At 42.4% G+C, this 23,007-nt stretch overlaps 2 protein-coding genes across 6 annotated transcripts; one reads left to right on the top strand and one right to left on the bottom strand.

Moving 5' to 3' along the window:
- Positions 1–5,787: 5,787 nt before the first annotated feature.
- On the top strand, positions 5,788–12,179 carry LOC115179291 (protein boule-like). Of its 5 annotated transcripts, none has more exons than XM_029740681.1 (12): positions 5,788–6,077; positions 6,203–6,246; positions 7,147–7,278; positions 7,406–7,497; positions 7,622–7,676; positions 8,073–8,148; positions 8,597–8,757; positions 9,061–9,144; positions 9,464–9,511; positions 9,615–9,743; positions 9,981–10,091; positions 10,231–12,179. In XM_029740681.1, the coding sequence occupies exons 2-12, from the start codon at positions 6,229–6,231 to the stop codon at positions 10,390–10,392; spliced, it is 1,068 nt and encodes a 355-aa protein (XP_029596541.1). In that variant the 5' UTR covers positions 5,788–6,077; positions 6,203–6,228; the 3' UTR covers positions 10,393–12,179. The 5 variants fall into 5 exon arrangements, with proteins under 5 accessions (XP_029596541.1, XP_029596537.1, XP_029596540.1 ...); XM_029740677.1 differs by having other exon boundaries at positions 7,126–7,278; XM_029740680.1 differs by having other exon boundaries at positions 5,788–6,114.
- A 2,980-nt stretch (positions 12,180–15,159) lies between these two features.
- LOC115179210 (MOB-like protein phocein) lies at positions 15,160–20,331 on the bottom strand. Its single transcript, XM_029740604.1, has 8 exons — positions 20,219–20,331; positions 19,055–19,117; positions 18,616–18,716; positions 18,455–18,497; positions 18,037–18,123; positions 17,576–17,655; positions 17,239–17,350; positions 15,160–16,787 (listed from the first exon to the last, which is right to left on the bottom strand). The coding sequence occupies exons 1-8, from the start codon at positions 20,276–20,278 to the stop codon at positions 16,653–16,655; spliced, it is 681 nt and encodes a 226-aa protein (XP_029596464.1). The 5' UTR covers positions 20,279–20,331; the 3' UTR covers positions 15,160–16,652.
- Positions 20,332–23,007: the final 2,676 nt, after the last annotated feature.

Genomic DNA, 23,007 nt, shown 5'->3' with positions numbered 1-23,007 from the left:
TGACTGAGTTAAAAGAGGCTACATGTCACACCTGACTGAGTTAAAAGAGGCTACATGTCACACCTGACTGAGTTAAAAGAGGTTACATGTCAAACCTGACTGAGTTAAAAGAGGCTACGTGTCACACCTGACTGAGTTAAAAGAGGCTACGGGGCTACATGTCAAACCTGACTGAGTTAAAAGGGGGCTACATGGCTACATGTCAAACCTGACTGAGTTAAAAGGGGGCTACATGGCTACATGTCAAACCTGACTGAGTTAAAAGAGGCTACATGGCTACATGTCAAACCTGACTCAGTTAAAAGGGGGCTACATGGCTACATGTCAAACCTGACTGAGTTAAAAGAGGTTACATGTCAAACCTGACTGAGTTAAAAGAGGCTACATGTCACACCTGACTGAGTTAAAAGAGGTTACATGTCAAACCTGACTGAGTTAAAAGAGGCTACGTGTCAAACCTGACTGAGTTAGAAGAGGCTACGGGGCTACATGTCAAACCTGACTGAGTTAAAAGGGGGCTACATGGCTACATGTCAAACCTGACTGAGTTAAAAGGGGGCTACATGGCTACATGTCAAACCTGACTGAGTTAAAAGAGGCTACATGGCTACATGTCAAACCTGACTCAGTTAAAAGGGGGCTACATGGCTACATGTCAAACCTGACTGAGTTAAAAGAGGCTACATGGCTACATGTCAAACCTGACTGAGATAAAAGAGGCTACATGTCAAACCTGACTGAGTTTAAAGAGGCTACATGTCACACCTGACTGAGTTAAAAGAGGCTACATGGCTACATGTCAAACCTGACTGAGTTAAAAGAGGCTACGTGTCAAACCTGACTGAGTTAAAAGAGGCTACATGTCACACCTGACTGAGTTAAAAGAGGCTACATGGCTACATGTCAAACCTGACTGAGATAAAAGAGGCTACATGTCAAACCTGACTGAGTTTAAAGAGGCTACATGTCACACCTGACTGAGTTAAAAGAGGCTACATGGCTACATGTCAAACCTGACTGAGTTAAAAGAGGCTACGTGTCAAACCTGACTGAGTTTAAAGAGGCTACGGGGCTACATGTCACACCTGACTGAGTTAAAAGAGGCTACATGTCACACCTGACTGAGTTAAAAGAGGCTACATGTCACACCTGACTGAGTTTAAAGAGGCTACATGTCACACCTGACTGAGTTAAAAGAGGTTACATGTCACACCTGACTGAGTTAAAAGAGGCTACATGTCAAACCTGACTGAGTTTAAAGAGGCTACATGTCAATCCTGACTGAGTTAAAAGAGGCTACATGTCACACCTGACTGAGTTTAAAGAGGCTACATGTCACACCTGACTGAGTTAAAAGAGGTTACATGTCAAACCTGACTGAGTTAAAAGAGGCTACGTGTCAAACCTGACTGAGTTTAAAGAGGCTACATGTCACACCTGACTGAGTTTAAAGAGGATACATGTCACACCTGACTGAGTTAAAAGAGGCTACATGTCACACCTGACTGAGTTAAAAGAGGCTACATGTCACACCTGACTGAGTTAAAAGAGGTTACATGTCAAACCTGACTGAGTTAAAAGAGGCTACGTGTCACACCTGACTGAGTTAAAAGAGGCTACGGGGCTACATGTCAAACCTGACTGAGTTAAAAGGGGGCTACATGGCTACATGTCAAACCTGACTGAGTTAAAAGGGGGCTACATGGCTACATGTCAAACCTGACTGAGTTAAAAGAGGCTACATGGCTACATGTCAAACCTGACTCAGTTAAAAGGGGGCTACATGGCTACATGTCAAACCTGACTGAGTTAAAAGAGGTTACATGTCAAACCTGACTGAGTTAAAAGAGGCTACATGTCACACCTGACTGAGTTAAAAGAGGCTACATGTCACACCTGACTGAGTTAAAAGAGGCTACATGGCTACATGTCAAACCTGACTGAGTTAAAAGAGGCTACGTGTCAAACCTGACTGAGTTAAAAGAGGCTACATGTCACACCTGACTGAGTTAAAAGAGGCTACATGGCTACATGTCAAACCTGACTGAGATAAAAGAGGCTACATGTCAAACCTGACTGAGTTTAAAGAGGCTACATGTCACACCTGACTGAGTTAAAAGAGGCTACATGGCTACATGTCAAACCTGACTGAGTTAAAAGAGGCTACGTGTCAAACCTGACTGAGTTTAAAGAGGCTACGGGGCTACATGTCACACCTGACTGAGTTAAAAGAGGCTACATGGCTACATGTCAAACCTGACTGAGTTAAAAGAGGCTACATGGCTGACTGTAACCTGACTGAGTTAAAAGAGGCTACATGTCAAACCTGACTGAGTTAAAAGAGGCTACATGTCAAACCTGACTGAGTTTAAAGAGGCTACGGGGCTACATGTCAAACCTGACTGAGTTAAAAGAGGCTACGTGTCAAACCTGATTGAGTTAAAAGAGGCTACGTGTCAAACCTGATTGAGTTAAAAGAGGCTACGGGGCTACATGTCAAACCTGACTGAGTTAAAAGAGGCTACATGGCTACATGTAAAACCTGACTGAGTTAAAAGAGGCTACGGGGCTACATGTCAAACCTGACTGAGTTAAAAGAGGCTACATGTCAAACCTGACTGAGTTAAAAGAGGCTACGGGGCTACATGTTACACCTGACTGAGTTAAAAGAGGCTACGGGGCTACATGTTACACCTGACTGAGTTAAAAGAGGCTACGGGGCTACATGTAAAACCTGACTGAGTTAAAAGAGGCTACGGGGCTACATGTCACACCTGACTGAGTTAAAAGAGGCTACATGTCAAACCTGACTGAGTTAAAAGGGGGCTACATGGCTACATGTCAAACCTGACTGAGTTAAAAGAGGCTACATGGCTGACTGTAACCAGACCATACCCCTGTACATCGACTCGGTACTGGTGCCCCGTGTATATAGCCAAGTTATTTGTACTCATTGTGTATTTATTCCTTGTGTTATTATTTTTCTATTATTTTTCTCTATGCATTGTCCGGAACAGCCCATAAGTTAAATATTTTATTATTAGTCTACACCTGTTGTTTACAAAGCATGTGACAAATACAATTTTATTTGATGGAGACTCCTTTCCGCATGCAGCCCTGTCAGGCTGAGGAGGCCATGTTTTTGCCCAAGTACTACACGCCTGATTCCACTAATCAACTCATCATCAAACCTTTAAATCAAGTGTGTAATGCTAGGGAAATACTGCCCCAGATGTACATCTGCATTATAAGCTGAGTCTGTCAGGTACTTTGTCCCCCTGCCTAGGAGTCAGACAGACACATCCTATAGGCCTAACCCTCCCAGCGATAGGCCTGAACCTATCCTGGTGGTGGATAAAGCTGTTATGAGCCATATTGCCTGATAGAACACAGCTATCAAATGAAAGGTTCTCTAAGCATCTCATTACATACTAGACCTACAACATGCTCTACCGTTCTCTGGATTAGAAATGTCAAACAAACCCAGTTCATGGCATGTTCCCCGTAGCTCAGTTGGTAGAGCATGGTGTTTGCAACACCAGGGTTGTGGGTTCGATTCCCACGGGGGGCCAAGTACGAAGAAAAAAAAATGTATGCAATGTATGCATTCACTACTGTAAGTCGCTCTGGATAAGAGCGTCTGCTAAATGACTAAAATGTAAATGTAAAAAAAAAAAAATGTAAATGTTGTAGTAGAAAGGCAGGCTATGTTTTGTTCTAACCAGCACAAATTCCGAGGGAAACATTGTCCTCTTGTGACTGATCTTGAATATTGCATAAATATTTATTCAGGCCGACATTATTCTGGAGACCTTTAGCCAGTATATTGCATACTGGCCATAATACTGACCAAACCAGGAAGCATATACACTGAGTATACCAAACATTACGAACACCTTCCTAAAATTGAGTTTGCACTCAGAACAGCCTCAATTTGTCAGGGCATGGACAAGGTGGCGATGAAAGGTGTCATAAGCGTTCCCCAGGGATGCTGGCCCATGTTGACTCCAATGCTTCCACAGTTGTGTCACATTGGCTGGTGGACCATTCTTGATACACACAGGAAACTGTTGAGCGTGAAAAACCCAGCAGCGTTGCAGTTCTTGCAACAAACCGGTGCGCCTGGCACCTACTACTATAGTCTGTTCAAAGGCACTTAAATCTTTTGTCTTGTCCATTCACCTTCTGAATGGCACACATACACAATCCATGTCTTAATTGTCTCAAGGCTTAAAAATCCTTCTGTAACCTGTCTCCTCCCCTTCATCTAAACTGATTGATGTGGATTAAACAAGTGACATCAATAAGGGATCATAGCTTTCACCAGGATTCACCTGGTCAGCCGATGTCATGGAAACAGCAGTTGTTCCTAATGTTTTGTATACTCAGTGTATAACCAAGACAGAGTGTATATACTAGAACTCTTTCTTTGGTCAGGGCTAGAGAAGGATAAAGAAAAAGGAGGGACTATAAGCAAAGCAACAGAGTGAGAGATATGGGGCAGGAGAGGGTGGATGGCGGTGCTCATTGCCCACAGTTCACGGTTAAACGATACCGTCCTGGTATGTGCAGCACAGGCATTGCAAGCCTGGCGACAGAGTTCTCACAGTGTCTCTTTCTTTCATCGCACTAAACCCTGTCTCTCCCAGGACCGTGGAGAAATGCACGGTTCACCCTCCAGCCTCCCTGGACCTCAGTGCTCCCAGGTAGGTAAGCCAAGCACCAGCAGCGTGAATCAAAATCAAATCAAATCAAATGTATTTATATAGCCCTTCGTACATCAGCTGAAATCTCAAAGTGCTGTACAGAAACCCAGCCTAAAACCCCAAACAGCAAGCAATGCATGTGAAAGAAGCACGGTGGCTGGGAAAACAGGGGCAGTATTTCCCTAGCCTAGCAGGTGTGACATTCTGCTAGGCTAGGGAACATGACAAAACAAGGCATGGCAATGGTCGTGTTCCTCTGCTCTGAGTTCCTCTGCTCTGACGTAGCTGACACATGCCAGATTTTACGACGCCCGGATAGGTATTTTATGTATCAACTAACCACATCTTATGTTTTAGCATTTTGGTGCAAAACTGCACAGTTGATGACAGGGCAGGCAACCATTGGTTTATGCATGCAGCGTTTGAGCAGGGGAACGCAACCAATAATAGCACCTGTAGCTTGTACCTTACTGCACAACACCTGCAGCATATTAATAGCAATATTGGAAGCTTGCACACAAAATCAATTCAATGCTTTCAATAGGCCTATGTAATGTAACGACCTAGCAAAATAATGCTGAACGTCACAGAAACATTCTATTTAATTTACCCATAGGTCTACTTGTGCATGGCTAATCAAAGAGGGTTCATATATAAAAGGCCTCTCAGGAAGAGCCAGACTGGCTCAATGTGAACAGTCTCTGCCTGACAGAACCTAGTAGCCTGGTTGCCAGTCTGTTTAGCTAACATTCCACTCCTTGTTCTCCAAGTCATGTGAATATGAAGTACAAGGAGTTGAACATGAGCTTTAAAAAAATGGCAACCAGGCAAGACAGAACCCGATACCAACCATACACTCGGGCGATAGGGTAAATGTTTTGGTATGTTTGCTAGTTTTCTTTGTAGAATATTTGTGCCAAAATATTAATAATACGATAATTGCCATGTTCATTCATGCACACTTATAATGTAGCAATTAACTGTAATTGTTCAATAAAAACGGTTTTCCTAAAAACGGTTTTTCTCCCGCCAACAACGTTGTCATTGGGGACTGGGAAAGTGCCATCTTGACAAGTTGGGGGCGGCAGAGCCTCGAAGAGCGGGAAATAAAACCGAATTAAACTAGCTAGCTAACCTGCGACTGCTCTAAAGTTTCCTACCTTTGGCACATGGAAACAAACTAACAATAATCTATAGATACATGTTTCTCTGGTTAAATCCAAATGAAACAAAATAAATGTAACCAATACTTGCCCTCCTATGAATATGAATGGTTTAGGATCGACTAGCTCGATCTGGTAAACGCCAGATATTTTTCCTTCGTTCCTGCTGCAGCTCGAGCGGGACTGGTGTTGATGACTCTGATACAAGGTCGGCTGTCCCTGGCTGTGTGCACTTCGCTTGCAAGGTGTTTTAACTTTAGTTGCCATTGTCTTGCTGTTTTACATTGGATATAACCCTCAATCAATTATTTGTTTCCACTTTACTTGTTCAAGCCATCTAATTAAGCACGGTGTCTACGATGGAGAACGAAATAGCTGTAAGTTACCTTCACGAGCGTACTAACTTTACTTGCCATCTTGCTAGCTACCAGTAGCTAGCTAAGATGAATATGTAATATATATATATATATATAACGTTAAATCGGCTAGCTAGCAAAGTAGCTAAACGGATAAGTGTTACGTTTGATTGTGTCGGTATATTTAATTGTGATTCATGTAACAATGTGGGTTGCCAATACTACAATTATATAAATTAATGTTATATAGCCAGTAAGTTAAAAATGTCACTCTTGAATGCTAACGATAATTGTCTAGCTATCACTAACGTTAGCTTCCAGTGCATAAAGTTAGCAAGGTATTTAGTTTAGCTAACTTATCTAGCTAGCTATGTTAACTAGCGTTCTTTCTGTTCAGTTATATGTCGCTTGATATAGATAATGTATTCCAAACCAGAGTAAGTTATGTTGTAACTCGTTTATTGGTAAATGGTGATTGATCTTGCATGTTTCTCCTGATCGAAAATGTGTTGGCTGACTCTTGGTAGCTAGTAGCTAGCTAACTAGCTAAATTCTCTCCTAAACCTTGGCCTAGCATTGTGCAGTTTCTCATGCATTTCTGTGAGCCGTATTATAGGCTTTAAAAAGCAAAAGGTCACTCAGGGTTGGCTCGTTATTCCCAGCTCTAGACAAAACAAAAGTGCATCTACAAAGACAACCTCTTTTCAAGGTGCAGTTGTCCCCAATAATACAGTTGTAGAGACAGTTTGTTTTGAAAGATCAAAGGCTTACAACATACCTTTTGTCTTAAAGATATCAAACAATATTGCTTTGTAAAATAGCTAACTTTTGCTACATTATCAGAATTTCTCAGCATTGGTGAGGATGGCCAATCCAGTGATGCTCTTGTTCTGTTTCAAGCTAATCTCAATCTGCACGCAGACCAGCACTCCCTCTCCTCCTCCTACTCCAGTGTCTCAAGACCTCAGCAACAACACCTCTCCCTCTCACCATGCCCCGCGCTTTGGCACCATCATCCCTAACCGCATCTTTGTGGGAGGCATTGATTTCAAGGTGAATTTTGTCTCTTTCTTTACTTTCATAGGGCCTCCTGGTTTTGTGTTTTGCGACCTAACTTTACCTTTTTGCTGCTGCTGCATGTTACTGGAGCATAAAAGGGGTGTGTTCTTTTTGTGTGTAGACCAATGAGAGCGACCTGAGACGCTTCTTCTCCCAGCATGGAGAAGTGAAGGAGGTGAAGATAGTGATTGACCGTGCTGGGGTGTCAAAAGGGTGAGTTCAGTTAAACTGGAGATGTTCTGCCCCACATAGACTGGATGACACTTGCAATGATGTTTATTAAATAAGGTATGGAAATGTAATCCAGGGACACTGTGTGTTTGTGTCCATCCCATAGATATGGCTTTGTTACCTTTGAGACGCAGGAGGATACAGAGAGAATCCTTCATGATGTGAGTAACTAAAAGTACACTCTTTCACAAAAGGGTTCATCGACTGTCCCCATAGGAGAACCCTTTTTGGTTCCAGGTATAATCATTTTGGGTTACATGTAGAGCCCTCTGGAAAGGGTTCCACATGGAATCCAAAACGGTTCCCCAATGAGGATAGCCGAAGAACCCTTTTAGGTGCTAGATGGCACCTTTTTTTTAGAGCCAGTATACTGTAGAGATATGGGATAGAAATGATACAATACAAACCTTATATCTCCTTCTGGCAGACAGCAGCTCAAATTCACATTAGATTTAGCTCAGTCCATCACCAGTAAAGTCATGGTCATGGGTAGTAAAGTGATCTGTCTCAATCTGTACCGGATACCCCCTGTCCCTCTGCCACCACCACATCCCCAGGCTGACAGACTGTGCTTCCGGGACAAGAGGCTCAACATCGGCCAGGCCGTCCGCAAGCAACAAGTGGGAGGTCACCGTAAGTAACAGAGCACCGTAGAGCAGGGCTAGGTCACCCTGGTCCTGAAGTGCTTTAACCGACCTGGAAGACCAGGTGTGTTGAATTTAGGCAGTCACTGAACTGATCAATTAGCTCATTTGGTCAGGTGTGGTGCCTAGATTGAACAGAATCCTGCAGCACCTCAGGAACAGGGTTGTCTTACCATACTGTAGATGAGTGACAGCTGAAGCAGTAGGATTACATAGTGGTGGAAATAACTTTTTCAACACGTTTGTAATGCATTATTGAACATTTGAACTATCATACCATATATTGTCTTATCTTGATCGTGGTGGGTGGGGACTAATGTGCTCTTGCACTTGTTGGCTTTAAAATGCTGAATTATCACCTGGGATTGAGTGTCGATAACATTTGCCTTTGTACATAACCTGGTGGTTGACTTGTGCCTCCTTCCTCCTCCACTCAGCAAACAGCTTCTCTGTGTCCAGCCATACTCCTGCCATGATGCCCACCCCCTGTGGAACCATGTACCTCACCACCTCTACGGGGTACCCCTACACCTACCACAACGGAGTGGCTTACTTCCACACCCCAGAGATGAGCCCCTCCACCCCCTACCACTGGCCTGTGAGTCCTATCCTTTACTCAGCCATGTGCTCATGCCACATTTTCCCTGGTGGTGAATGAAATGTGCATTCTACATGAAGATTTGATTACACAGCAACATGTGAGAATCATAGAGAGACTATTGATCATGTTTCATACAGGAAACAGACATGACATACTACAGTGTTTTAGTCATTTTATACAATTCACTGCATTTGATAAAATCTTAAGTTATTGTACATTTGCTTTTTTGGCGTAAAGATACATGTTCTTTCTTACATGGCTGGTGTCCCGCATATTACATGTGCGTCTGTGTCCTTGTAGTCCCGCTCAGTGCCTGGCTCTCCAGTCATGCTGACCCACCAGCCTCCACCCATCTACCAGCAGCCGGCCTACCATCACTACCAGGTCAGAGCAGACTGTCCTGGACCGTCTCACCACCACCATTACAGCTCAGCTGACCAGCCTGATCCCAGATCTGTTTGTGTTCTATAGGAATGATGTTCATGACCATAGGAGTTGGCAAGACAGCACAAACAGATCTGGGACCAGGCTAACCGTAGTCACCAGTACAGCATCATAAGACATCCATTGTAAATACTGGTATCTCAGCCACTGACAGCCAAGTCAGCTGTTCAGATGTAATGTAATGCTATTGAGGTGTTATTCCGGGAGAAAGCTGGTGTACTCCTGGGTACTGATGTTTCCTATACTCTGTGTCCTTCAGGCCCCTACACAGTGTCACCCTAGTCACCTGCAATGGAACGTTCCTCAGGTAAGGAGATGGGCTTCTGTGTTCTTCACCTCTATGTTTGTGAGTGGGTTTTTATCAGAGCAAGGTGTTTTCTAAATGTCAACTAATTGTGTGTGTGTGTCAGTCTCCAGTGCCCTCCAGCCCAGTGTTGTACATGCAGCCCTCTGAGCTCCTGTACCAGCCCATGGAGCAGCCCAGCGACGGGGGCTGTGTCCAGCCTGCCATGCCCCTCATAGAGGCCCCCATCCCAGAGGTTGATAACATCCTGACCTGGGTCCTGTTCATTACGCTCAAAACTGAGAAAAAAATAAGAAAGGCACATTTGTATTGACTGTTTCAAAATGTTTTGCCACAGTACGACCTACTGAACACAACCATTTTGTAGTTCCCTCGGTCAGGGTACTATTTCCCATATGCTACTTCATAGCGTTAGCATTAGGTGACAGTTGATGTATAAAACCGTACTCAGTGCTTACTTGTTTTACCACAGCAGCAGTTCATCGACCACATGGTGCAACCAGCCTACAATCACACGTTATCATACTACCCACAAAGTCCAGGGGGGATGACACCTGTCATGATACAGCAAGAACCAGGAAAGGTACCAGTTATAATACCAGTATAAACTTATTATGACATATGATAATGCATGCTAGAGAATCATCTTTATTGGTCTGTTGTGAGGAATGACTGTTGGAGAAGGATTATCATGTGTCGTGTCTGTTACGTTCCCCATCTAGGAACAGAAGTTCCACGCCATGAGGCGAGGTTACCCCTCCTCGCCGGTCACCCTGAAGCCCAGGTACGGCCGCAACCCGCACTACGCCCACCTGCGCAAGGAGTACCGCCCAGAAATCACCACTGACCCCTCCCCTCTGCCCGCCACCGAACCACTCAAGTAGAGGTCATCCACGTTTCCTTTCAGCCAATGAAACCCCCATCTCCTCAGGCAGAAAGACCCGCTTCTCAATCGCTCCACCCGCTTCTCATGACCCTGTCTCCTTCACCCGCATTATATTATTCAGTCCCAGACAACTATGTGCTCGCTGAATGTTCATTTTTTTATCTGTAGTATAATTTAATGTATTATTCTATCATTTTAGCTACTAAAAAGTGCTGTAAGCACTATGATGTAAGTGCTCATTCTATCACTTCTGGACTGTGAAAAAGTGCATAGTTTTCTCTGGTGTTTTTTCCACAACTCGGAGGGATAACTAGCTCTTGGTACTATATTGTACTGTTTAACTGTTTCATAACTTAACCTAATGCATGATTGAGCTTAAAGTTAAGCTAAACGATCTTTTGTAACAAGAATGTTCCTCCATTGGCATCTGTGTCAAACTTTTGCCATGTAACCGTTCAGAGTATAGAAGCAATAGGGAACTATTTCCTGGTACTGCTTTATGTAGGCCTATTGGCCAATCACAAGTTTTGTTTTTCAAATTAGCTCTTAACGCAAAGCAAAAAAAAGTCTAACGAAGATTATTGCCAATATTGGTGAAAAGCTCTATCTGCTATTGAGCATGTTTTATCTCAATGGTATTAGAATAGTCAAGATTACTGTCTTTTTAATGTGACTGCAATACATGTTGGAAAATGTATTTAAAAATAATTAGGCTGCTGTCACAGAAGAGGGCAAAAATATCCCTAGAGGGTTAATCGTTACATAATTCTCTAACTGGATGAAAAAATACATAAACAGGAGATTATTTTATGCATTTTTATGTATCTCATGTTTTCGAGAGCTGTTTCATGTAGATTTTTCTGTGATTGTGAGTCTCTAAAAACGATGTTCCCTCCAGATGAGGGGTAACATCAAAATAACTCTGTCCACAGGACTGGGACCACAAAGTACAATGAATATCAGTCAAACAGATTCACGTGGTCTCACGTCGGCTTTGTGTGACGGCTGGGACATTTGAAGATTGGAAGGTCAACAAAGTAAGCTCTTTTTTTTGCCATTCTTTCCTGCCTGTAAATTATTCACCTCATCTTCATCAACTTCAATCACCCTTGGTTCAGTCCAGAGTCACCCATGGTCCACTCAGGTTTACACGGTTAGGTTTCCTGCATCCTGCATCCTGTCTTGGTCTGCTCCCTCATTGCTTATGCATGTAGTCTGTAAAAAAAAAAAAGTTTTTATAAATTGTATTCTATAACTGATAAGCTATGGGTGTCAGAGTTGAGGTTTAACTAAAGAATTTATGACATCACATATTTCATGTAGGCCTATTTTTTTTGAATAATTATTTGAATAGCATGTACTATGAGGTGTCTGATTTTGTTTTGTGTGAACTGCTATTCACTTTCATTATCTTCCCTGTAAAAAATATATATAATCAGGGTAGAAACATCTAGAATTTTTCACAACGGTTCACAATTGAAAAGTTATGCCGTTTTGCTCTGAAACGTACTTGTTTTCTTGTTGAGAATTTTGATCATAGTGAAAGTCAATGCCAGAAGAAAACAAATGACAGAAGAATTTCATAAATAAGTGCTCCCACGTCCTGTTAATTTAACATTAAAATAAACGTTTAGGTACATTTGGTTTGGTCAGTTACTAATAAAACAGAATCAAAGTTTGATTTGAAATTAGATCATTTTAGGAAAAGTATTTTGTTGTATTCCAAGCATGCCTGTAATTTCTCAAAATGTTACATTTAAATAAACATGTTTTACTCTTTACATATTTTCATAGCACCACATTGTCAAGTCAATGTGTCTTGCCTTTTAAAACATAAATGTTTAACTATTTATTACAATGTTAGACGTTTGAAGTTCAGTTTGAGGATATTCCACCTCCCTTCCTCTACTTCCTGTAATCCCATTACTCAATTTGAGGAGCAGATCAACTATGCTTTGCTCCAAAGTACAGCCTTTAAAAAATGTCAAATATTGTTTGAGTTAAGATATGTTCCCTTCGTCTACCCTTTTTATAAATGAGGCTAAGTTGTCTTGACCTTACAGTTAAGATTTTGTTTTAACATCGGTGCATGTTTTGTATATAGTTCTGAACCCTAGCTAACATTTGGATGTTTATGTTCTTCTGCACATTACGTTGTGCCTTGTTCTTTCCGAATATTGGTTGGAAATGTTTAAGACTTGTGTTCAGAAGTGGGTCGTGTTGTTCATAAGAATAAAGTTTGAACCCTTGAGAAGGATGGATACGTCCGTGTGTCATTGTTCGTAAGAATAAAGTTTGAACCCTTGAGAAGGATGGATACGTCCGTGTGTCATTGTTCATAAGAATAAAGTCTGAACCCTTGAAGGATGGATACGTCCGTGTGTCATTGTTCGTAAGAATAAAGTTTGAACCCTTGAGAAGGATGGATACGTCCGTGTGTCATTGTTCGTAAGAATAAAGTTTGAACCCTTGCGAAGGATGGATACGTCCGTGTGTCATTGTTCGTAAGAATAAAGTTTGAACCCTTGAGAAGGATGGATACGTCCGTGTGTCATTGTTCATAAGAATAAAGTTTGAACCCTTGAGAAGGATGGATACGTCCGTGTGTCATTGTTCATAAGAATAAAGTTTGAACCCTTGAGAAGGATGGATACGTCCGTGTGTCATTGTTCATAAGAATAAAGTTTGAACCCTTGAAGGATGGATACGTCCGTGTGTCATTGTTCATAAGAATAAAGTTTGAACCCTTGAGAAGGATGGATACGTCCGTGTGTCATTGTTCATAAGAATAAAGTTTGAACCCTTGAGAAGGATGGATACGTCCGTGTGTCATTGTTCGTAAGAATAAAGTTTGAACCCTTGAGAAGGATGGATACGTCCGTGTGTCATTGTTCATAAGAATAAAGTTTGAACCCTTGAGAAGGATGGATACGTCCGTGTGTCATTGTTCATAAGAATAAAGTGAACCCTTGAAGGATGGATACGTCCGTGTGTCATTGTTCATAAGAATAAAGTTTGAACCCTTGAGAAGGATGGATACGTCCGTGTGTCATTGTTCGTAAGAATAAAGTTTGAACCCTTGAGAAGGATGGATACGTCCGTGTGTCATTGTTCATAAGAATAAAGTTTGAACCCTTGAAGGATGGATACGTCCGTGTGTCATTGTTCATAAGAATAAAGTTTGAACCCTTGAGAAGGATGGATACGTCCGTGTGTCATTGTTCATAAGAATAAAGTTTGAACCCTTGAGAAGGATGGATACGTCCGTGTGTCATTGTTCATAAGAATAAAGTTTGAACCCTTGAGAAGGATGGATACGTCCGTGTGTCATTGTTCATAAGAATAAAGTTTGAACCCTTGAGAAGGATGGATACGTCCGTGTGTCATTGTTCATAAGAATAAAGTTTGAACCCTTGAGAAGGATGGATACGTCCGTGTGTCATTGTTCATAAGAATAAAGTTTGAACCCTTGAGAAGGATGGATACGTCCGTGTGTCATTGAGCCCAGGGAAACAACCCTTTATTAAAAAAACCTTACTGATGAAATGGAAGCCTGTTTGAAAACGTTGCACTACGGTGAAAATGTGAAGACTACAGGTCACAAATGTACAATAGGAATACACATGGCACTTGATTGTAAATATATCTGATATTTTAATAAGAAACAGTGAATGGATATCCACCAGGGACAAAATGGCAACACAGTCAAACACATCGTTGTGTTGCCTGAGTAATAGTTAATCACAAGAACATAGAAAGTGAATGAGACATACTTGTGCTTTGAAAACCTAAGGCATTTCTGAGTAGCTGTCATTAATTAATATTCACTAATAAAACATCAAATTCCTTTCTTTTAAATAAATATAGTGAGAGATTGTTGCCCTAAATGGCATGAACATAAAACACCCCCCGTCCCCTTCTATAGAAACAAGTCATTAGGAAAGCAGTCTTTGTAGTGTGAAAGATGTAGGAACTCTGGCCCAGTAAACAGGCTATCCTGCGGCAATGTTGCAGTTTTTGGCTCTGGGTTGAAGCTTCCCCTAGGTGCAGATCAGCTTCCCCTCCCCTAATCCTAACCTCAGTTGATCTAGGATCAGCTTCCCTTCCCCTAATCCTAACCTCAGTTGATCTAGGATCAGCTTCCCTTCCCCTAATCCTAACCTCAGTTGATCTAGGATCAGCTTCCCTTCCCCTAATCCTAACCTCAGTTGATCTAGGATCAGCTTCCCTTCCCCTAATCCTAACCTCAGCTGATCTAGGATCAGCTTCCCTTCCCCTAATCCTAACCTCAGCTGATCTAGGATCAGCTTCCCTTCCCCTAATCCTAACCTCAGCTGATCTAGGATCAGCTTCCCTTCCCCTAATCCTAACCTCAGCTGATCTAGGATAAGCTTCCCTTCCCCTAATCCTAACCTTAGTTGATCTAGGATCAGCTTCCCTTCCCCTAATCCTAACCTCAGTTGATCTAGGATCAGCTTCCCTTCCCCTAATCCTAACCTCAGTTGATCTAGGATCAGCTTCCCTTCCCCTAATCCTAACCTCAGTCATTAGTGGACTAAAACCCTACAACCCATTTTTTGTTATAGTCTTCAATTAATCATGTCCTTCCACTTCCTTAATCTAGGATGGAAGACTGACGTGGTGCTATATACAGTATAGTCAGAAATAATGGACTATTAAATACCTGTTATATCAACCTGTATAATGTAGGCTGTTATATCAACCTGTAATGTAGGCTGTTTATTAAATACCTGTTATATCAACCTGTATAATGTAGGCTGTTTATTAAATACCTGTTATATTAACTTGTAGCTCTACATTAGACCAGAGTTCCTGACACCTAGAACACAACAAAGGCTTCGTTTACACAGACAGCCCAATTATGATCTTTTGACCAAGCAGAGCAATTCTTTTTCCCATAAGAATTTGGTTGCCTGTGTAAACGCTGCCTAAGGACCAAACAGAAAGCACATGATAAAGTAACTAGCCAAGGGTGTCTCACAGTTTATCAGGTACACCACCCTGTTCACCAAAATGATTCGCTCCTACAGACAGTGAGTCACGTGGCTGTGGCTTGGTCTATAAAGCAGGCAGACAGGCATTGAGCCATTCAGTAACTGTTTGATTGAATGCTAGAATGTGTAAAACTAGCGACCTAAGTGACTTTGAGCGTGGTATGATCGTCTGTGCTAGGCGCGCCGGATCCAATATCTCCGAAAGGGCCGGCCTCCTGGGATTTTCACGCACGACAGTGTCTAGAGTTTACCGCGAATGGTGCGACAAACAAAAATGATCCAGTCAGCGGCAGCCCTGTGGGTGAAAACAGCTCGTTGATGAGAGGTCGAAGGAGAATGGCAAGAATCATGCAAGCTAACAGGCTGGCCACTAACTAGCAAATAACGGCACAGTACAACAGTGATGTGCAGAACGGCATTTCAGAACGCACAACTAGTCGATCCTTGTCACGGATGGGCTATTGTAGCAGACGACCACACGGGGTTCCACTCCTATCAGCTAAAACAAAGAAGAAGCACTAGTGGGAACGCAATTACCAACACTGGACAATTGAGGAGTGGAAACACCTTGCCGGGTCTGACGAATCCCAGTTCACGCTGATGACAGAGTCGGGTTCTGGAGTAAACAGCAGGAGTGCGTTGACCCATCCTACCTGGTGTCAACGGTACAGGCTGGTGCCGGTAGGGTACTGGTGTGGGGAACATTTTCCTGGCACATGTTAGGTCCCTTGATACCAATTTAGCAACGATCGAACGCCACAGCGTATCTGAACACTGTTGCTGACCAAACCCAATAGAGAGCATCTTTGGGATGAGGTAGACCGTGCTGTTCACAGCATCAATGTACCGCCGTCCAATCTGCAGCTACTGCGTGATGCCATCCCGTCTGCATGGACCGACATCCACGTGGAACGTTTCCGACACCTTGTAGAATCCATGCCCTGAAGAATTCAGGCTGTTTTGGTGGCAAAGCGGGGTCTGACCCGGTACTAGATGGGTGTACCTAATTAACTGGCCACAGTGTATATTGGTTAGTCATTTAACCACAACATTGTCTTGTTCTCTGAAACATACAAGCTAAATTAGGATGTTCATACAATATTGAAAATATTCTACTTAAAAACAGGTGATTTTAGTGTGCTTTTGAGAGTATTGTGTGGTTGTGGGTGTGTGTGTGTGTGTAACAGCCATGTGTTTGAAATAGTTTGGCAGGGTGTAGCAGATCCTCTTCAGATCCCAGTCCTCAGGCGTCGTTCTCGCCCTCTGCTTCGTTAGGGTTAGTCTCATCCTCCATGATGGGAACGATCAGGTTGTCCTTGGACATCAGGTTGTACTTCATCACAAAGCGCGTGAACCGATGGCACAGGAACGTCTCGTTCTGGAGAGGGCAAGAGCATTCGCTTGAGTTTTCCTAAATAAAATCCTAACAACAACAACAACAACAACAACATTTCTAAATCCAATGCTAGTTGAAAGCTGTAATCACTGGTAACCAATAAACCAGAGTCAAATTATATTAAGTACAATGTAACAAGTATCATCACAATCACAGCTGAATCTATGTGAAACCTGTTGGGGTAAGAGTTAGAACGGGATTCAATCTGATCACGCATTGTAGCACGCTTAACATGTAAAGGTCATTTCCCATTGAGCCGACATATGCAGCGTTAACCGTGAATGTGATCTCCGCAGCCGCTGGAACATTCGACAACGCGGGATCAGATTGAATCCCAGGCTTAGGGCTAGGTTTTGGGTTAGTGCTTTAAGTACAGTATGGACATGTGTAATTACAATTCAGAGGAATAAAGACAGTCATAGAAAACGCTTACCTCATACTTGTCAAAGATCTGACGATGGTGGAAGTAAGCGTGGGAGAATATCCTGTAGATCCGTCGACAAACTGAACCCAGTTTCCCTACTGAGGATTCTTTAATGCTCACTCTACCATAGAACAGAGACCAAATCAGTTTACAATCTATAGACAGCAACTTTATTACAACGCTTACAGCAAGTGTAGGTAGCTGCATAAATCAGTACGATGCGAATGATCAATAGGATGAAATGGTGTTAAATAAAAAAACGATTGTGATTTCTGTGTGAAGGGTGCTGGGGGTTAATGAGAAAGTTAGTCACAGGAGACATAGGAACACGGTAAACAGTTGTTACCTGCTAGGGAAGTACTTGTTACTGTTGAGGAGGCAGGCGGCTCCGTCCAGAGTGTGTCTGGTGTAGTCGATGGCTGGACACTGCAGGAGACAGCAAACAACAGGCTTGAGTACCAGCCATGATACAATAATGACTATAATGGTGTTATTAGTCCTGGCATGTTGAATGTTCGGTGCCAGAGGACAACTATCTTGTAGTCCTGTGTGGCTCAGTTGGTAGAGCACGGTGCTTGCAATACCAAGTGCCATGTGGTTCGATTCCCACTGGGATACACAGTCCAACGAAATGCTTACTTCAAAACAAAAACTGTATGCATGCATGACTAAGTCACTAAGACTAAGTGTCTTTGGATAAAAGTGTAACTGGTTTATATTAGTGTTCTATTCTTATACCAGGGAAAGGGGGTAGGAACTGGATGAGGGATCCGTCTCTACAAATGCTGTGGGCAGAGAGGACCTTACCTCTTTGGGAGTCTTGTGTGCAGCGCAGAGGAAGATCCACTGCTCTGTTGCCGTCATCTGGGTGCATGTGTCTGGGTGGCATTCTCCCTGTGAACAGACAGAGTACATGTTAGCAACAGACTTACTGGACGTTACCACTCCAACAAACACAGTGTGAGAAGAATGGATGTTCAACATGATCTTCCTGAAGAGCTATGTCACAGGCCTGGGAAACTCCAGTCCTCAGGGCCTGATTGGTGTCACACTTTTTCTCCATCCCTAACAAACACAGCTGATTAATCAAATGTCATTCTAAACTGAAGATCATGATTAGGTGGTTATTGGAGTCAGGTGTGTTAGCTGGAGCAAAACTGTGGCACCAATCAGGCCCCCGAGGACTGGAAATGCCCAGGCCTGCTGGTCAATCGTAAGAGCATACCTGTAGTTTCACAGCAAGTCCGTTCAGCTCCAAACAGAACTGCCTAAAAATGGAGGACAGGAGACAAGATCAAATATTAAAAGAAGGATTTGTTTTCAGCACCAGTACACATTTTGGATGTCCACATGACTTTCGTGTAAGTGGTAAACGGCAGCCACTACCTGAGGTGTTCGTACTTCCAGACCCCTTCATCCTGACCCTCTGGGGGCTCCAGGATCTTGTCCATGTTGGAGCAGTCTGTACGGATGTTCTGTTGGATGTACTGAGAAGAACCACAAACACACTTTAGAAGCAGAACAGAACTGTATTAAATATATCACCTGACTAAGCCATTCTACCTCAGCAACTCAAATGGCAGAATAGCAGTCTGATTGTTGTCTACACTTGAAAGATTTCAGTTTCTCAGATATTTTGGCTATATGCAACTGCTCAATCCATACTGGAGAATGTTACAGAGAACTGCTGACACAGATCAACCCTAGCTACGTAGCTAGTAGAATGCCTGATTAGACTTCTTCAATTAACCACACTGTCATCATGTTCAAATGACTCAAACAGTAAGATATTTCAAACATTATAACAGAGACATCTGACTCCCACCTGCTGCACAGCCAGTGTGCTGTCCATCTCCTCGAATGACTCATCGGGCCAGTTGTAGAAGTCCTGTGGGCATACACAAGAAACTGAGCAGGGCAAACTGCACTGATTCAGCTGACAAAAAGACCTCGCCAGCTAGCTTATCTCTGTCTGGTAAATGACTAGGTAGCTACTAGCCCAATACTGGACTAAAGGAGCCTAACATCACTCCTTATAGTCCAAGGACCTTACATGTTCTGTTTAAAGGGCGAATTGGCTCTGGAAGCCAAATACTCCATCTAAACACGAATCCATTCTCAATTGTGGTACGGTTCTAGAAACATAAATCCCTCTACATTCATGTCACATCAGAATAATTTCACAAATGCAAAATACAGCTTACCGTACACCAGTGAAGGCTGGTGGGAGGAGCTATAGGAAGGGCTCATTCCAATGAGGTCCTCATATAGGTCCTCCCACCAGCCGCCACTGGTTTAACCGGTTAACACAGCTGCAGTGGACAGTATTTTTCAGTGACATGTTTGTGGCCTGTCTTCAGTTTACACACAGTTGTTCAGAGACGCAGAGATAGCTAATTAGCACAGGTATCTAGACCTTAACAAGCGTTGTAAAATGGAAATATGTCCATGTAACCTTTTAAAGATGGGTATCAATTTCACATGTTTTTTGTTGTTTGTTTTTTACATTATTTCTCGCAGATATGAAAGATAAGGTCGGTATGTTTCCAAAATCATACTGCAAACTATCCGTGTTAATGTTCAGACTGAATGTCGCAGGTTAACAAAACTCCCACCTACAGAAGAATCCTTCATCCAGTGACTGATGTGTAATCTAATGGCACTGAGAGTCGTGATGAAGGGCGAGGTAGTTAGCTACTACATAGTTACCTGTAGATTCGATGTTCAGATAACTTCAGACAATTGACAATATAAAACAGGCATTGTTTGATAGCTGTTACCAACCCATATCTTATAGCTCCTGACTTTGACTGGCTAGCCAGCTGGCTGTATGTAGCCTCGCTAACTAGCAACATTAGCTAGTTAAGTAAGCTAACGTTAGCAGCTGACAAACGGGCCATAAAGGAAAGGATACAAATGTGCCCAAGTAAAATGCAAGACAGGAGCATTGAGCACACTAACATTAAACCATGTTGCTAAAATCCGGTACCTTTTCTTTAGTCCCTGGTCGATTCCTCCTCATAACAGCTGCACCCTCCGCCATGACCATCTCGACTGGAATCCGGATGTTGCCAACACTGGAGGAAGTGTCAGCTCGCCCTGCAAGTAGCCTATCTTCGTTCAGTAAAAAAGGAGAGTGCGGATTTGATTGAACCCCGGGGGTGTATTCATTAGTCGGATTCTGTTGGAAAAACGCGTTAGAAAAAGAAACCGTTGAAATCAAATAATATAACATCTAATTGTATTTGTCACATGGGCCGAATACAACTGGTGTAGACTTTACCATGGAATGCTTGCTTACGAGCCCTTCCCAACGACACAGAGTTTAAAAATAAAGTAGTACAAGAGGAATAAAATAAAATACACAAGAATGGAACTACAGTATATACACAGGGAGTAGCAGATCAATATGCAGAGGTACGAGGTATCTGAGGTAGATATGTACACGAAGGCAGGGTAAAGTGACTAGACATCAGGATCGATAATAAGAATAAAATAAAGAACAGAGCACCAGCAGCAAATGATGATTGTAAAAGTGTGTGTTTGTATTGTGTCGGTCTCTGTGTGCGTGTGTGTGTTAGCTTATGTGTGTAGTGTATGTGAATGTGTGTGGGAGTGTCAATGTAGTGTGTGCGTGTATATATAGTTTACCGTTTACTCTAGGAACCAAACGGAAACAAACTGAACAAACGGAAAGAAACGGGGAGGGACCTACTTAAATTTCTCCAATCAAAACTCTCGTTTTCGTTGCAAAACCTGTTGCAAAACCTTTTGCAACAGGTTTTGCAACGAAAACGAGAGTTTTGATTGGAGAAATTTAAGTAGGTCCCTCCCCGTTTCTTTCCGTTTGTTCAGTATTTATTTGCAACAGACCAAACGTTTTGCAACGGAATCCGACTAATTAATAAATCCAAATAATGAATAAACCCAGTTCTCCCACCCGTGTGGATCTGAGAGCTGAAATTAAATCAAGTATACATTGATACATCCTCTCTTATACACACACACACACCATTGCTGCTATATATGAAAATAGAAAATAAGAATAATATTTGTTTAGTTGTGGAAAGCTATTAAATTGTTCTCAACATAAATATTTTGAGGAAAAATAGGGGGTAATTTTGACTTCAATGTATTTATATGTAAGAAAACAAATGTAGTTTTCTCTGTTTATTGTCTCCTTTCATTTGATTGATTAATACTGTTGAGTCTTTTTAAATGTACAGGCCACACTGTTGACCACCAGTCCTGTGACAGTATCTGATGCAGTAGAGGCTATATTATTATCATTATGTGTTGTTCCATAACAGATACTCCTATCCCCCATAATATATTGTTCCCCTGTCAGACACTCTTCCCCCAGTAATACCATAAGCCTCATAAGCCTTTTTAAGGCTGCAGTAGCCTACTGTAGGATCAGGCATTTCCACAGGATACCCTCTTTGTAAATATTAACTGATTCTCCATTAGCTTACTCTCAATGACAATGTTCCCTGTTCTATAGTCCATTCTATCCTCACAACGCATTAGATGTTATGATCAAGTTGTTTATACTCTGTTATAACAACTGTTATACCCTAAAACAAGAACGTCATGGTTGGACGGAATCTGAGAGTGTCTGCTCCTTCCTATGTTCCATATTCTACTCCATATAGAGAAGCTTATCTCTAACAGGCCTCCATGTCATTTCTAGAATGAATGTGTACCTGCAGATAGTCCTTTACTGTAGTGTTGTGATGGCCCTGTTCTATAGTATTGTGATGGTTCTATACTATAGTATTGTGATGGTCCTATACTGTAGTGTTGTGATGGTCCTATACCATAGTGCTGTGATGGTTCTATACTGTAGTGTTGTGATGGTCCTATACCGTAATGTTGTGATGGTCCTATACCGTAGTGTTGTGATGGTCCTATACCATAGTGTTGTGATGGTTCTATACCGTAGTGTTGGGATGGTCCTATACTGTAGTGTTGTGATGGTTCTATACCGTAGTGATGTGATGGTCCTATACCATAGTGTTGTGATGGTTCTATACCGTAGTGATGTGATGGTCCTATACCATAGTGTTGTGATGGTCCTATACTGTAGTGTTGTGATGGTCCTATACCATAGTGTTGTGATGTTCCTATACTATAGTATTGTGATGGTCCTATACCGTAGTGTTGGGATGGTCCTATACCATAGTGTTGTGATGGTCCTATACCGTAATGTTGTGATGTTTCTATACCATAATATTGTGATGGTCCTATACCGTAGTATTGTGATGGTCCTATACCCTAGTGATGTGATGGTCCTATACTATAGTATTGTGATGGTCCTATACCATAGTGAAGTGATGGTCCTATACTGTAGTGTTGTGATGGTCCTATACCGTAATGTTGTGATGGTCCTATACCATAGTGATGCGATGGTCCTAGACTATAGTATTGTGATGGTCCTATACCATAGTGTTGTGATGGTCCTATACCATAGTGTTGTGATGGTCCTACACCATAGTGTTGTGATGGTCCTATACCCTAGTGATGTGATGGTCCTGTACCAAAGTGTTGTGATGGTCCTATACCATAGTGATGTGATGGTCCTATACCATAGTGTTGTGATGGTCCTATACCATAGTGTTGTGATGGTCCTATACCATAGTGATGTGATGGTCCTGTACCATAGGGTTGTGATGGTCCTATACTATAGTATTGGGATGGTCCTATACCATAGTGTTGTGATGGTCCTATACCATAGTGATGTGATGGTCCTGTACCATAGGGTTGTGATGGTCCTAT

This window comes from Salmo trutta, chromosome 39 (genome assembly GCF_901001165.1).
Source record: "Salmo trutta chromosome 39, fSalTru1.1, whole genome shotgun sequence".
Classification (NCBI taxonomy): Eukaryota; Metazoa; Chordata; class Actinopteri; order Salmoniformes; family Salmonidae; genus Salmo; species Salmo trutta.
Note: the sequence above shows the minus strand (reverse complement) of the source record. Positions and strands in the feature narration are given on the sequence as shown.

Coding starts and splice junctions, on each gene's coding strand:
- LOC115179291 (XM_029740677.1), top strand. Junction 7,498..7,621: donor CGTGCTGGGGTGTCAAAAGG/GTGAGTTCAGTT, acceptor TCCATCCCATAG/ATATGGCTTTGTTACCTTTG. Junction 9,512..9,614: donor TGCAATGGAACGTTCCTCAG/GTAAGGAGATGG, acceptor TGTGTGTGTCAG/TCTCCAGTGCCCTCCAGCCC.
- LOC115179210 (XM_029740604.1), bottom strand. CDS start 20,278: ATGGTCATGGCGGAGGGTGCAGCTGTTATGAGGAGGAATCGACCAGGG. Junction 19,118..20,218: donor GACCAGGGACTAAAGAAAAG/GTACCGGATTTT, acceptor GTATGCCCACAG/GACTTCTACAACTGGCCCGA. Junction 16,788..17,238: donor AGATCTTTGACAAGTATGAG/GTAAGCGTTTTC, acceptor TGCCCTCTCCAG/AACGAGACGTTCCTGTGCCA.